This window comes from Lucilia sericata, unplaced genomic scaffold, assembly GCF_015586225.1.
Source record: "Lucilia sericata isolate MDLA Ls3-8-SP2 unplaced genomic scaffold, ASM1558622v1 Contig000027F_arrow, whole genome shotgun sequence".
In the NCBI taxonomy this organism is placed as follows: Eukaryota; Metazoa; Arthropoda; class Insecta; order Diptera; family Calliphoridae; genus Lucilia; species Lucilia sericata.
Genome location: NW_023994065.1, coordinates 436,971 through 450,485, shown reverse-complemented (window position 1 = coordinate 450,485; position 13,515 = coordinate 436,971). Strand labels below are relative to the sequence as shown.

Below are 13,515 nucleotides of genomic sequence, written 5' to 3'. Positions count from 1 at the left end.
TCTGAATAAAATTCACACAGTACTCCCCAAATAGATGGGGTTTCCGTAATGTAGTTTTTGTTTATCAATTCAAAATTACCAAAAACCCAGATCATTTTTGTTATAATCTATAGATTTATACCCGACTAAACATTTTTTCTAGGTCCAAATCCATTGATTATCTAATATATTATGTATCCAATTCAAAATTACTTATTATTTTCAAAATTAAATCAAAGAAACGATAGATTCCATGTTAAGTCAAATATTGAAAATTCTTATAGGTATATAGGATAATAAATCGGTTAAGAAATTTTAGTCGTTCCACTACTAAAATATCTAAAAAATGTTATTCTAATATATAGGAGTAATAAAAATATTAAATTTTATAAAATAATGCAGCAATATTAAAAAAATGAACAAAAAACCTAAAAAAGCAAAATACTTTATTGACCTTAAAAATTAACAATACGTTCACATTTTATGAAAAATCTCGATAATTAATATCACGATTTTACTTTTTATGGTAGAAAATTAAAATATAAGATATTCTTTAAAAAATACAACAAACAAATTGCTTTATTTTGCTAAAAATAATTGTTCAGATAAAGTTTTTTCTTAAAATTTATAAAATTTTACATAGGCAAATTACTTAATTGATTCACTGTATATGTGTGTTTATAGAATATACATACGTACATACCCTACAGTACGAAAAGTGCCAATTGACACCTTTCGCTAGCTATATTACCGCACATCCAACTGACTAGTTTCCTCTGGTAAATAAAGTGGTCGTTATTTTGTCGAAACGTTCACTACAATTCACTATTGTAATCAATAGTTCACATTTGATAAATTTTCGCATTAAGTTTATGAAAATAAATCCCAGACAAATTATATGTTATATGCTTAAAGTAACCGCATGGCACATTTCTGACGAAATGTAATGCTGAAAGTTACCGTTTGCATTTAATGAAGCAGAAGAATGCAAAAATTGTTATACAAATTGCATGTTATTCATAACAACAATTAGAGCTTTGTATGAACAAGAGATCAGTAGCTCAGTGGTGAGAGCTTCTAACTACAAAACGATAGACCCCAAGTTCAACCCCAGTTTCAGAATTAATTTTTTGTTTTTGTTGGACAATAGTGATATTAATGAAAACATGTTATGCATAAGGTGTCAATTGGCCATTCTCAATGACATCCCCATGTTAAATTCACCAGTAAATAATGTTGCTAGTGCGTTGAAAATTCAGTAGTTGTAGTTCTTAGTGGCTGTTAATATCGCCGTGGTCGAACTAGTTCATCGTACTGCAGGGTACACACATACATACATACATACATACATACATACACACATACATACATACATACATACATACATACATACATACATACATACATACAGGCAAATCCCGGTATAACGAATCTCACTTTAACGAAAATCCGATATAACGAACAGCCAAATTTTTAACATTAACTACTCGATATAACGAATAAAAAGAAAAAATGCCTAAACAAATCCAGCTTTTGATTTTATATTTATATTGTTAATATCAAAAACTTGATTGAGCAATTAGAATATAATGTAAAAATGAAAGAAGTCGCCCATATTCCTAATTTTAGTTATACTACATATCTGACCTATCGATCAAAATTCCTTACATTATAATCTAAAAAGCATAAATCTGTTAGATGTGAATTTAATGGTAAATTTAGCTTGAATAGTGTTTAAAAGAAGGGATACATTGAAATAATAAAATTTTACAGCAAAATAAATTATTTCGATACCCCAATATGGCGCAATATTCCAGGGTTTTGAAATTATCAGCATGAGACTCAGTTATCGATTCTCAAGTTCAGTTTTTCCTCAAAAGAGTTTAATTCTATCTTCTAGATAATAAAATAAGGTTAAGGAAATAGCAGGAAATTAATGTTGTTAGAAAACTAAAATCCTTCACAAATTTTTCAATCCGTTCAGATGTTCAAAATGGAAAAACGTGTGCGTTGGTATTAGTTGTTTGAAATAAAATTTGAAGTAATAATTTCATACATTAATTTGAATGGTTTTTTGTCCATTAAATAAAGAAATTTACTAGAAAAAATAATTCCGATATAACGAATATTTCGATTTAACGAAAGGGCCTGACATACATACATACATACATACATACATACATACATACATACATACATACATACATACATACATACATACATACATACATACATACATACATACATACATACATACATACATACATACATACATACATACATACATACATACATACATACATACATACATACATACATACATACATACATACATACATACATACATACAAAATTCAAAATTCGACTTTAATGTCCACAATTTTATTCAACAATAAATGGCTTAAGTATATCTGATGCAAGGTACAATTCAACTTAAATGCTTTATTATGAAAACTAAATCACATTTTTTTTTGTAACAGGTGTAGGGTATTATATGGTCGGCCTCGCCCGACTATAATTTCTTACTTGTTTTATTAATATTTTTCCGTAATCGGTTAAAAATGTGTTTTTCAAAAATGTTTTTTGCAAAACATCATTAAAGTGGGAAAGATTCCTCTCTGACGTGATTTTCTTAATATATGTTTAACAACATCGATTTCTGAAATGATGCAAAATATATTAAACAAAATACATAAATTTGAATAATTCAATGGAGAAAGAGGTATGGGTAGTATTTTTGGTATTCAATGAAATTTCTTTTATAAGATCACAAAGAAATTGTAAGGAGTTTCTTCATAAGGAGACCTTCAGCATTTTTTGAAACATGATTAAGTTAGGGAATCACTTTTTGCTTTAAGTCAAGAATTATTCTTTCTCCTAAGTTAAATATGTATATTATAGTTTTACCTAACTAGATAGTATTAGAATTATAATTTTGGAATTTTTTAGCTTTGTAAATTGGAAAAAAAAATTGTGAAGTAATCTCTTAGTGAGGAGTAAAATGAGTAAAATTTTTTCATTTCGTAAATGCAATGTTATGTTATTTAAATAAACGAAATTTTTATATTTCTGAATGTTGAAAAATTTCAGAGATTTATCTATGGACATAAAGCAGATTTTTTAGTTTACTCCAACGGGAGAATACTTAAGTATAATGTTATGAAACCACTTAAAACCCCAGGCAACGCCGGGTACAAAAATCTAGTTTATTTACAGTGTATCAACTATGTTTTTTGCCTACCTTTTTTTAAGAGAATTTAGTTTTTTGTTCATAAATAAAATTCCAAAAAACAGGTAAAAAGTTTATTTATCTTTTCCAATTGAAAATATAGATTGTGTAGAATGGGAAAACCAAGAAAAAAATATTAAAATAAAAATGTTGGTGCATTTGTTGTTGCATTTTATTATTTTTCATCAGAATTTGCACGTCAATAAAGTATTTTGCATATTGAAATTTCCAGTTAATTTTGTTGGGTTTTTCAAATTATTTTTTAATTGCTTTTTGAAATTTATTGTTTTATTGTTAAAAGGACACGTGTTAAGTATTTTTCAATTGTAATTTTCAAAAATCATATCCTTATTGTGTGAAACTGTGTAGTTATTTGCGTTAAAAATGTTTAAAGGGAAATAATGAGGCAATTCCAATATAAAAAATTAGTTTAGATTTTTAGAACAAGTATAAATCAATGAAATTCAATTATGAGATGTTTAATCAATCATTAAAAAATATAAAATATAGAAATTGATGAAATAACACAAAGAATTATTTAAAAAAACGCACTGAGTTGTCTTTCAAAATCTTTAACTGTCAAAGGAGAGCGACTTGTATCCAAGCAAAAACCATCGAAGTCATCATTTATCTTCTCCAAAGTCCATATACGAACTTAAAAGAACACTATGTTTAAATTTAGACCTCTAAACAGACCTTAGGTTGTTTGGAAACAATATAAAGTGAACTATCGTGTGGTACGGGAAAAATACTTAATTTAGATATTTACAAATACAGGCGGTTCTCATCACCTAAGATCCACAAAAGCAATATTTTTCAGCTAATACATACACTTATATATAGTTAGAACCCAAATCAAGAATAACTATCCAAATCCAACTACGCCTACTGTATTTTATTCATAAAATAATGCATTCAAAATATGAGGTAGAATATCAAGATTCTAGCATGTAATAGTTCTATAGTGGTATACGGTGATATCCCCATACTTAGAGTGGCTAGGATGGTACTTAGTGTTAGCTTTATTGAATAAGAATCAATATCATACAATTCTGAATAAAATTCACACAGTACTCCCCAAATAGATGGGGTTTCCGTAATGTAGTTTTTGTTTATCAATTCAAAATTACCAAAAACCCAGATCATTTTTGTTATAATCTATAGATTTATACCCGACTAAACATTTTTTCTAGGTCCAAATCCATTGATTATCTAATATATTATGTATCCAATTCAAAATTACTTATTATTTTCAAAATTAAATCAAAGAAACGATAGATTCCATGTTAAGTCAAATATTGAAAATTCTTATAGGTATATAGGATAATAAATCGGTTAAGAAATTTTAGTCGTTCCACTACTAAAATATCTAAAAAATGTTATTCTAATATATAGGAGTAATAAAAATATTAAATTTTATAAAATAATGCAGCAATATTAAAAAAATGAACAAAAAACCTAAAAAAGCAAAATACTTTATTGACCTTAAAAATTAACAATACGTTCACATTTTATGAAAAATCTCGATAATTAATATCACGATTTTACTTTTTATGGTAGAAAATTAAAATATAAGATATTCTTTAAAAAATACAACAAACAAATTGCTTTATTTTGCTAAAAATAATTGTTCAGATAAAGTTTTTTCTTAAAATTTATAAAATTTTACATAGGCAAATTACTTAATTGATTCACTGTATATGTGTGTTTATAGAATATACATACGTACATACCCTACAGTACGAAAAGTGCCAATTGACACCTTTCGCTAGCTATATTACCGCACATCCAACTGACTAGTTTCCTCTGGTAAATAAAGTGGTCGTTATTTTGTCGAAACGTTCACTACAATTCACTATTGTAATCAATAGTTCACATTTGATAAATTTTCGCATTAAGTTTATGAAAATAAATCCCAGACAAATTATATGTTATATGCTTAAAGTAACCGCATGGCACATTTCTGACGAAATGTAATGCTGAAAGTTACCGTTTGCATTTAATGAAGCAGAAGAATGCAAAAATTGTTATACAAATTGCATGTTATTCATAACAACAATTAGAGCTTTGTATGAACAAGAGATCAGTAGCTCAGTGGTGAGAGCTTCTAACTACAAAACGATAGACCCCAAGTTCAACCCCAGTTTCAGAATTAATTTTTTGTTTTTGTTGGACAATAGTGATATTAATGAAAACATGTTATGCATAAGGTGTCAATTGGCCATTCTCAATGACATCCCCATGTTAAATTCACCAGTAAATAATGTTGCTAGTGCGTTGAAAATTCAGTAGTTGTAGTTCTTAGTGGCTGTTAATATCGCCGTGGTCGAACTAGTTCATCGTACTGCAGGGTACACACATACATACATACATACATACATACATACATACATACACACATACATACATACATACATACATACATACATACAGGCAAATCCCGGTATAACGAATCTCACTTTAACGAAAATCCGATATAACGAACAGCCAAATTTTTAACATTAACTACTCGATATAACGAATAAAAAGAAAAAATGCCTAAACAAATCCAGCTTTTGATTTTATATTTATATTGTTAATATCAAAAACTTGATTGAGCAATTAGAATATAATGTAAAAATGAAAGAAGTCGCCCATATTCCTAATTTTAGTTATACTACATATCTGACCTATCGATCAAAATTCCTTACATTATAATCTAAAAAGCATAAATCTGTTAGATGTGAATTTAATGGTAAATTTAGCTTGAATAGTGTTTAAAAGAAGGGATACATTGAAATAATAAAATTTTACAGCAAAATAAATTATTTCGATACCCCAATATGGCGCAATATTCCAGGGTTTTGAAATTATCAGCATGAGACTCAGTTATCGATTCTCAAGTTCAGTTTTTCCTCAAAAGAGTTTAATTCTATCTTCTAGATAATAAAATAAGGTTAAGGAAATAGCAGGAAATTAATGTTGTTAGAAAACTAAAATCCTTCACAAATTTTTCAATCCGTTCAGATGTTCAAAATGGAAAAACGTGTGCGTTGGTATTAGTTGTTTGAAATAAAATTTGAAGTAATAATTTCATACATTAATTTGAATGGTTTTTTGTCCATTAAATAAAGAAATTTACTAGAAAAAATAATTCCGATATAACGAATATTTCGATTTAACGAAAGGGCCTGACATACATACATACATACATACATACATACATACATACATACATACATACATACATACATACATACATACATACATACATACATACATACATACATACATACATACATACATACATACATACATACATACATACATACATACATACATACATACATACATACATACATACATACATACATACATACATACATACATACATACATACATACATACATACATACATACATACATACATACATACATACATACATACATACATACATACATACATACATACATACATACATACATACATACATACATACATACATACATACATACATACATACATACATACATACATACATACATACATACATACATACATACAAACATACATACATACAATTTGGCAGCCACAAAAGTCTCGTGCAAAATCAACTTTTTTCTTTTAAGCTATGAAGCCATTTCCTACAAAACTATATTACATGAAATATCAAAAATATATTTATTGGAGTAAAAAGAAGACTTAGGCTATTCAAATCCAAAATTTTATTTTAATTGGTAAATTAATTTTGTAGACATAAACGATAAAGAATTGTTCGACTTTGGTGGTCCAACCTTTATAAACATTTTAATTAGTTTTTTTAATTTGTTATATCAGAATTATTGTTTTTTTCCAGATTCTCTTGGGCAGTTAATGTCGATGCTCTACATAAAAATTTAATGCAATTTACTAACTTCATGGATGAAATAGCTGGACTAGATCCTTACATGGGAAGAATGATGTTTGTATGTGGAAAAAAGTCAAACTTTGTTGAGTATGTTAACGAAAAGTGTAAAAATGGAAATTAGCTAACGATATTTTTTTTTAATATTTTAAGTCCCAAAAGCTGGCCGCAAATACAAGAATTATTTCCTAACTCCGAGATCCATTGGCTTGATGCTGGACATTTAGTACATTTTGATCAACCATCGAAATTTGTCGAATTATTGGTTAAGTTCCTTAATAAATAAAAAGTATAAATTTTTACCGAACTATGTACAAATATAAAGCTTCACGCGATATTTTTGTAATTGTGATAACATGGATCATTAATAATATTGACGGATTTTTTTCTTAAAATTCCAACTCTTTCATCTGCTGCCAAACCGCTGATTTTAGTTCCGCCAAATTATTATTATTGTTATTGTTAAAGTGTAAAATTAATTCATTATTCTTAATTCTTCCTATAAAATCGCCCTGGAAAAAATGCCGCTCAAAATCAATGGTTCAGTTGCAGATATGCAGATAAAGGAGTTGCAATTTTTTAAAAAAATTATTACAGCATTGTGATTACTGATACAAAAACCTAAAATTTATGATATCATAAAGGCGGTAAAATATAGTAAGTTCTTCAAAATAAAATATTTTTCTCTTTTACTATTTTTGGCATGGTATACAAAATATAAGAAGGCAGGTTCAATTTCTACTTATGAATGTATGTCAACTCGATTAACCATCTGAAAATAAATTTGATTTGATGTTTACATACATATGCTTAAAGGAATGCTACCATATAATTAATATTTAATACTACCTTCGTCAATAGAATCAGAGAAGAAGTATTAGATATAACTATATGTTCAGAAGAGCTTATAAAGGAAATTCAGGATTGGAGAGTTTCGGACGAGCACGCCTTTTCTGACCATCGGTACATAAGATTCAAAATACTACGGCCGCCACCAAAGCCGATAAAGTTTCGGAATAAGTCTAAAACTAATTGGACAATGTTCGGTTCCTTACTAAAGAACCGTTTATGTCAGGACACTTTTCAATGTAGAAATAAAGAGGATATAGATGCCAAAGTGGAAACGTTCACAAGTGCCCTGATTGAATCGTTTGAGCACAGCTGCCCTCTGCGAGAGCGGAGATCTGCCCAGGAAAAACCCTGGGTAACTGGGGAGATCCGGAACCTTGGGAAGACTCTTCGCAAACTATTTAACCGGGCACGGCGTAAAAAGACCGCAGTATACTGGGATTAGTATCGTAATAAACTTGGTGAATATAAGAAAATCGTTCGAAAAGCCAAACGAGACTCCTGGAAACTTTTCTGTGAACAGGTAGATAGCGTAAATGATGTATCGAAGATAAAAAAATTCCTATCCAAAACTCATGTCCAACCGGAATCCATGATCGATGACACGGGCAGGAGGCTTGAGGATATGGAGGAGACAATGAAACTCCTAATGGACTCTCATTTCCCACCCGGTATATCGAATAACATAGATGAACCGATATTGGAGGAAGGGGAGGGTAACACGGAAATAGTTATTACATCTGTCATGGTTAAAGGGGCAATCAAGAGCTTTGCTCCCTATAAAGCTGCAGGGCCGGATGGCATTTTCCCGGCACTTTTGCAGATGAAGGCGGGAATGGTTTCCGTACATCTGTCACAGATATTCACTGCATGCTTAAAATTGGCATATACCCCAGTTAAATGGCAGGATGCAGGGGTAATATTTATACCCAAACTAGGGAAACCTAGCTATTCGACACCTAAGTCCTATCGACCGATAAGTCTTACGTCCTTCCTACTTAAAACCTTGGAACGGATAGTCGATAGCATGGTTAAAAGCAGTATACCATACAAAGACCTTAAATATAAGCAGCATGTTTATGTAAAGGGACGATCGGTGGAAACTGCTTTAAACGTAGTCGTCCACTACATGGTGTATACACTGGCGGTATGCATTGACATCGAAGGTGCCTTCAATAACGTGCACACTGATACTCTTATCCAATCCCTAGACCAGTTTTATGTTAACCGGGTGCTCCGTAACTGGATCAACCATATGCTAAGGAACAGATGGATAAGCTGCGAGATGTACGATATAACTATCAGGAAAAAGGTATTTCGCGGTATACCACAGGGTGGCATTTTGTCACCTTTACTCTGGGTTACCACGATTAATAGCCTCCTAAGGACCCTAACCGAGAAAGGACTTATACCTGTCTGCTATGCAGACGATGTCGTAATACTTTAAAAGGGAAAGGATCCAAATTACTTGTGTAGAAGAGCTGAGGATTCTCTGAATACGGCCTTGAGCTGGGATCAAACGAGAGGCATCAATGTTAACCCGGCGAAGACGGATATCTATCTTTTCACAAGAAAGACAAAAATTTCTACATATACTGAACCTTGCTTCCTGGGCAAGAAGATACCGGTGACAGACAAAGTTAAGTACCTTGGTGTAATACTTGACCGGAAATTAAAATGGAGACACCACATAGGGGATAGGATCAACAAGGCACATCGGTGCTGGGCGATACGTAGGAGAACCTCAGGCATGAAATGGGGTCTTAGTCCTACTATGACAAATTGGATTTATAAAAGTGTAATTAGACCAATTCTAGCTTATGCTTCAATAATCTGGTGGACTGCTTTGGACAAAAAGTGTAATATCAAAGTACTACAGGGAGTTCAGCGTACATGCTGCTTGGGTATAAGTGGTGCCATGTGTACTACTTCAACCAAGGCTCTGGAAACGTTGCTAGATATTCCACCCATTGAAACATATATAAGATATGAGGCGGCGCTTACAGCCGAACGGCTCTTTACTTTAGGCGAACTGGCCAAAAATGGTTATAGGAAACGTTATCAATGTATACTGGACACATTGGAAGGTTATACACATTCATCCCAGATAGAATGTCTTGGTCAAGCGGAACATTGGAACAAATACCAGTAGGAATCCGTTGCTACACGGATGGCTCTAAATTAGGGGACAAAGTGGGCCTGGGGTTCTATATTGAAGATCCAGAAACAGAAATATACCACCGTTTACCTAATCATAACACAAGCTTCCAGGCAGAAGTACGAGCAATAACGGAATGTGTAAATTGGATTAGAATAAATATGGCGCCCACAGGACTTAATATATTTACCGACAGCCAGATGGCAATTAGGGCGATATCAGGTGATAGAATTAAATCTAAGACCGTATTGGATTGTAAGAAAGCTTTAACTGAATACTCTCCCAGAGGTAAGGTTTACATCATATGGGTACCAGGCCACTCGGGAGTAGTCGGCAACGAAATGTAATAGCTTTAAAGGGAAGGGAGCTCGATGTAGTTAACCTGACAAAAGCAAAACCATTCGACGCAACAAAAGCTGAATTAAAAATATGGATGAGAGAATCCCATAAGGCCTCTTGGAATAATGAAACGGTGGGTAGAACCACAAAGATTCTATGGGGTGACCCTGATGATAGCAAGACGAGAAATCTCCTCAAAATGAGCAAGTCTGAGGTTTGTATGATGGTACGTATTCTGAGTGGACACACAGGATTACGTGCACATCTATACAAAATTGGACGTACGGATTCAGACGAATGTAGAGCATGTGGAGAGGACAGTGAAACTCTGGAGCACTTTCTTTGCCACTGTCAGGAATTCGTCGAAGTTAGATCCGAGTATCTTGGAAGTGATGTTATTCCGGAAATAACATTCTTAACCAAAACTGATTGGAAGATTCTCAGGAATTACGTCCTGGAAACTGAGTTTTTGAACATGGAAAAATAATACATTCAGTGAACAATTTTTTTTTCATGAATTGGAGCGCACAACAGTCCCGATAGTGGCCTAGGTGTATTTCTTCGGATTTGATGTAGTATACATCCCCCTATCAACCTAACCTAACCATGTTCGTACCAGAGACTGAGAATAACTCGGCCACATAACCGAAGTGATTGAAGTGTGATTTATTTTTGATTTTTAAAATAAATTACTCAGAATAACAGTTATAAAATTATTTTTACCTTTACTATTTTTTGTTTTGTTACTTATGGTTTTGGTTGAGAAATTGTTTTTTGTATTCCTTTTTTCTCTTGCTTATATGAGAGTGGGAGAGTAAATTGTTGTTGTGAGTATTTACATTTGCACAATTTACAATTTACACAATTTGTAGTTACTGCCGTAGCTTTAATTATGGGTCTATGTTGTTTTGACAACGTTTTTGCTTGAAGTTACAGTCGTGTTCTGTTTCATCATTAACATATAAAAATTCAAACATTCAATTTAGAACACTTATGTATATAGAGAATTTAAATGAACACAAATAAAATTCAAAATTTACCAAACATAATCCAAAGATGACAACAGGCCTGAAGTGAAGCTGAATGTGGGTTTATTTTATAATTTTGATTTTAAATTCTCATAGTTTTATCGATTTTTAGGTTTATTGTGTGTTTATGTATGTATGTTAGAGTAGGGTGTATAAGGTATAAGTGTTAAAGTATTATTATAATTATAGGTTTTAGGATTAGGATTAAGTTTAATTTTAGATAAAATTAATTAATTAGATTGAAATAAAGTTAAACTTTTAAATTAAGTTTAGATTAAGTTATATTATCGATATTTAGATAATTTAATAAAAATTAGGTTTAAGATAAATTAATTAGATTTTAAGTTAAATTAGATAAAATTTAGATAGTTTTTAAGATAAAAATGATAGTTCTGGTAGTCTTTAGATAAAATTCGTTATATTAAACTAAATTAGTTTTAGAGGCTTTTTCAAGATTAGATTGGTTTAGATTTTAGTTAAAATTTAGCGTTTAAGGGCCAATCTTTAGATGAAAGATTAGCGATTAAATTAAAATTAATCCTCGAAAGTTGTTAAAATGTTTGATTTATTGATTAGTTTAAATTATGGAGACTTCAAAATACATTTTGTTGTTTTAAAAAGGTATTTCGCGGTATACCACAGGGTGGCATTTTGTCACCTTTACTCTGGGTTACCACGATTAATAGCCTCCTAAGGACCCTAACCGAGAAAGGACTTATACCTGTCTGCTATGCAGACGATGTCGTAATACTTTAAAAGGGAAAGGATCCAAATTACTTGTGTAGAAGAGCTGAGGATTCTCTGAATACGGCCTTGAGCTGGGATCAAACGAGAGGCATCAATGTTAACCCGGCGAAGACGGATATCTATCTTTTCACAAGAAAGACAAAAATTTCTACATATACTGAACCTTGCTTCCTGGGCAAGAAGATACCGGTGACAGACAAAGTTAAGTACCTTGGTGTAATACTTGACCGGAAATTAAAATGGAGACACCACATAGGGGATAGGATCAACAAGGCACATCGGTGCTGGGCGATACGTAGGAGAACCTCAGGCATGAAATGGGGTCTTAGTCCTACTATGACAAATTGGATTTATAAAAGTGTAATTAGACCAATTCTAGCTTATGCTTCAATAATCTGGTGGACTGCTTTGGACAAAAAGTGTAATATCAAAGTACTACAGGGAGTTCAGCGTACATGCTGCTTGGGTATAAGTGGTGCCATGTGTACTACTTCAACCAAGGCTCTGGAAACGTTGCTAGATATTCCACCCATTGAAACATATATAAGATATGAGGCGGCGCTTACAGCCGAACGGCTCTTTACTTTAGGCGAACTGGCCAAAAATGGTTATAGGAAACGTTATCAATGTATACTGGACACATTGGAAGGTTATACACATTCATCCCAGATAGAATGTCTTGGTCAAGCGGAACATTGGAACAAATACCAGTAGGAATCCGTTGCTACACGGATGGCTCTAAATTAGGGGACAAAGTGGGCCTGGGGTTCTATATTGAAGATCCAGAAACAGAAATATACCACCGTTTACCTAATCATAACACAAGCTTCCAGGCAGAAGTACGAGCAATAACGGAATGTGTAAATTGGATTAGAATAAATATGGCGCCCACAGGACTTAATATATTTACCGACAGCCAGATGGCAATTAGGGCGATATCAGGTGATAGAATTAAATCTAAGACCGTATTGGATTGTAAGAAAGCTTTAACTGAATACTCTCCCAGAGGTAAGGTTTACATCATATGGGTACCAGGCCACTCGGGAGTAGTCGGCAACGAAATGTAATAGCTTTAAAGGGAAGGGAGCTCGATGTAGTTAACCTGACAAAAGCAAAACCATTCGACGCAACAAAAGCTGAATTAAAAATATGGATGAGAGAATCCCATAAGGCCTCTTGGAATAATGAAACGGTGGGTAGAACCACAAAGATTCTATGGGGTGACCCTGATGATAGCAAGACGAGAAATCTCCTCAAAATGAGCAAGTCTGAGGTTTGTATGATGGTACGTATTCTGAGTGG

General features: G+C 32.1%; 1 protein-coding gene across 1 annotated transcript in view; it reads left to right on the top strand.

Annotated features, from left to right (window-relative positions):
- Positions 1 to 7,438, top strand: part of LOC119610224 (protein ABHD11) — a 42,782-nt gene extending 35,344 nt beyond the window's left edge. The window contains exons 4-5 of the mRNA XM_037965356.1: positions 7,045 to 7,182; positions 7,246 to 7,438. Coding sequence (XP_037821284.1) covers positions 7,045 to 7,182; positions 7,246 to 7,378 — 271 coding nt within the window. The 3' untranslated portion in view covers positions 7,379 to 7,438. The remainder of the gene's footprint in view (positions 1 to 7,044; positions 7,183 to 7,245) is intronic.
- The last annotated feature ends 6,077 nt before the right edge of the window (positions 7,439 to 13,515 follow it).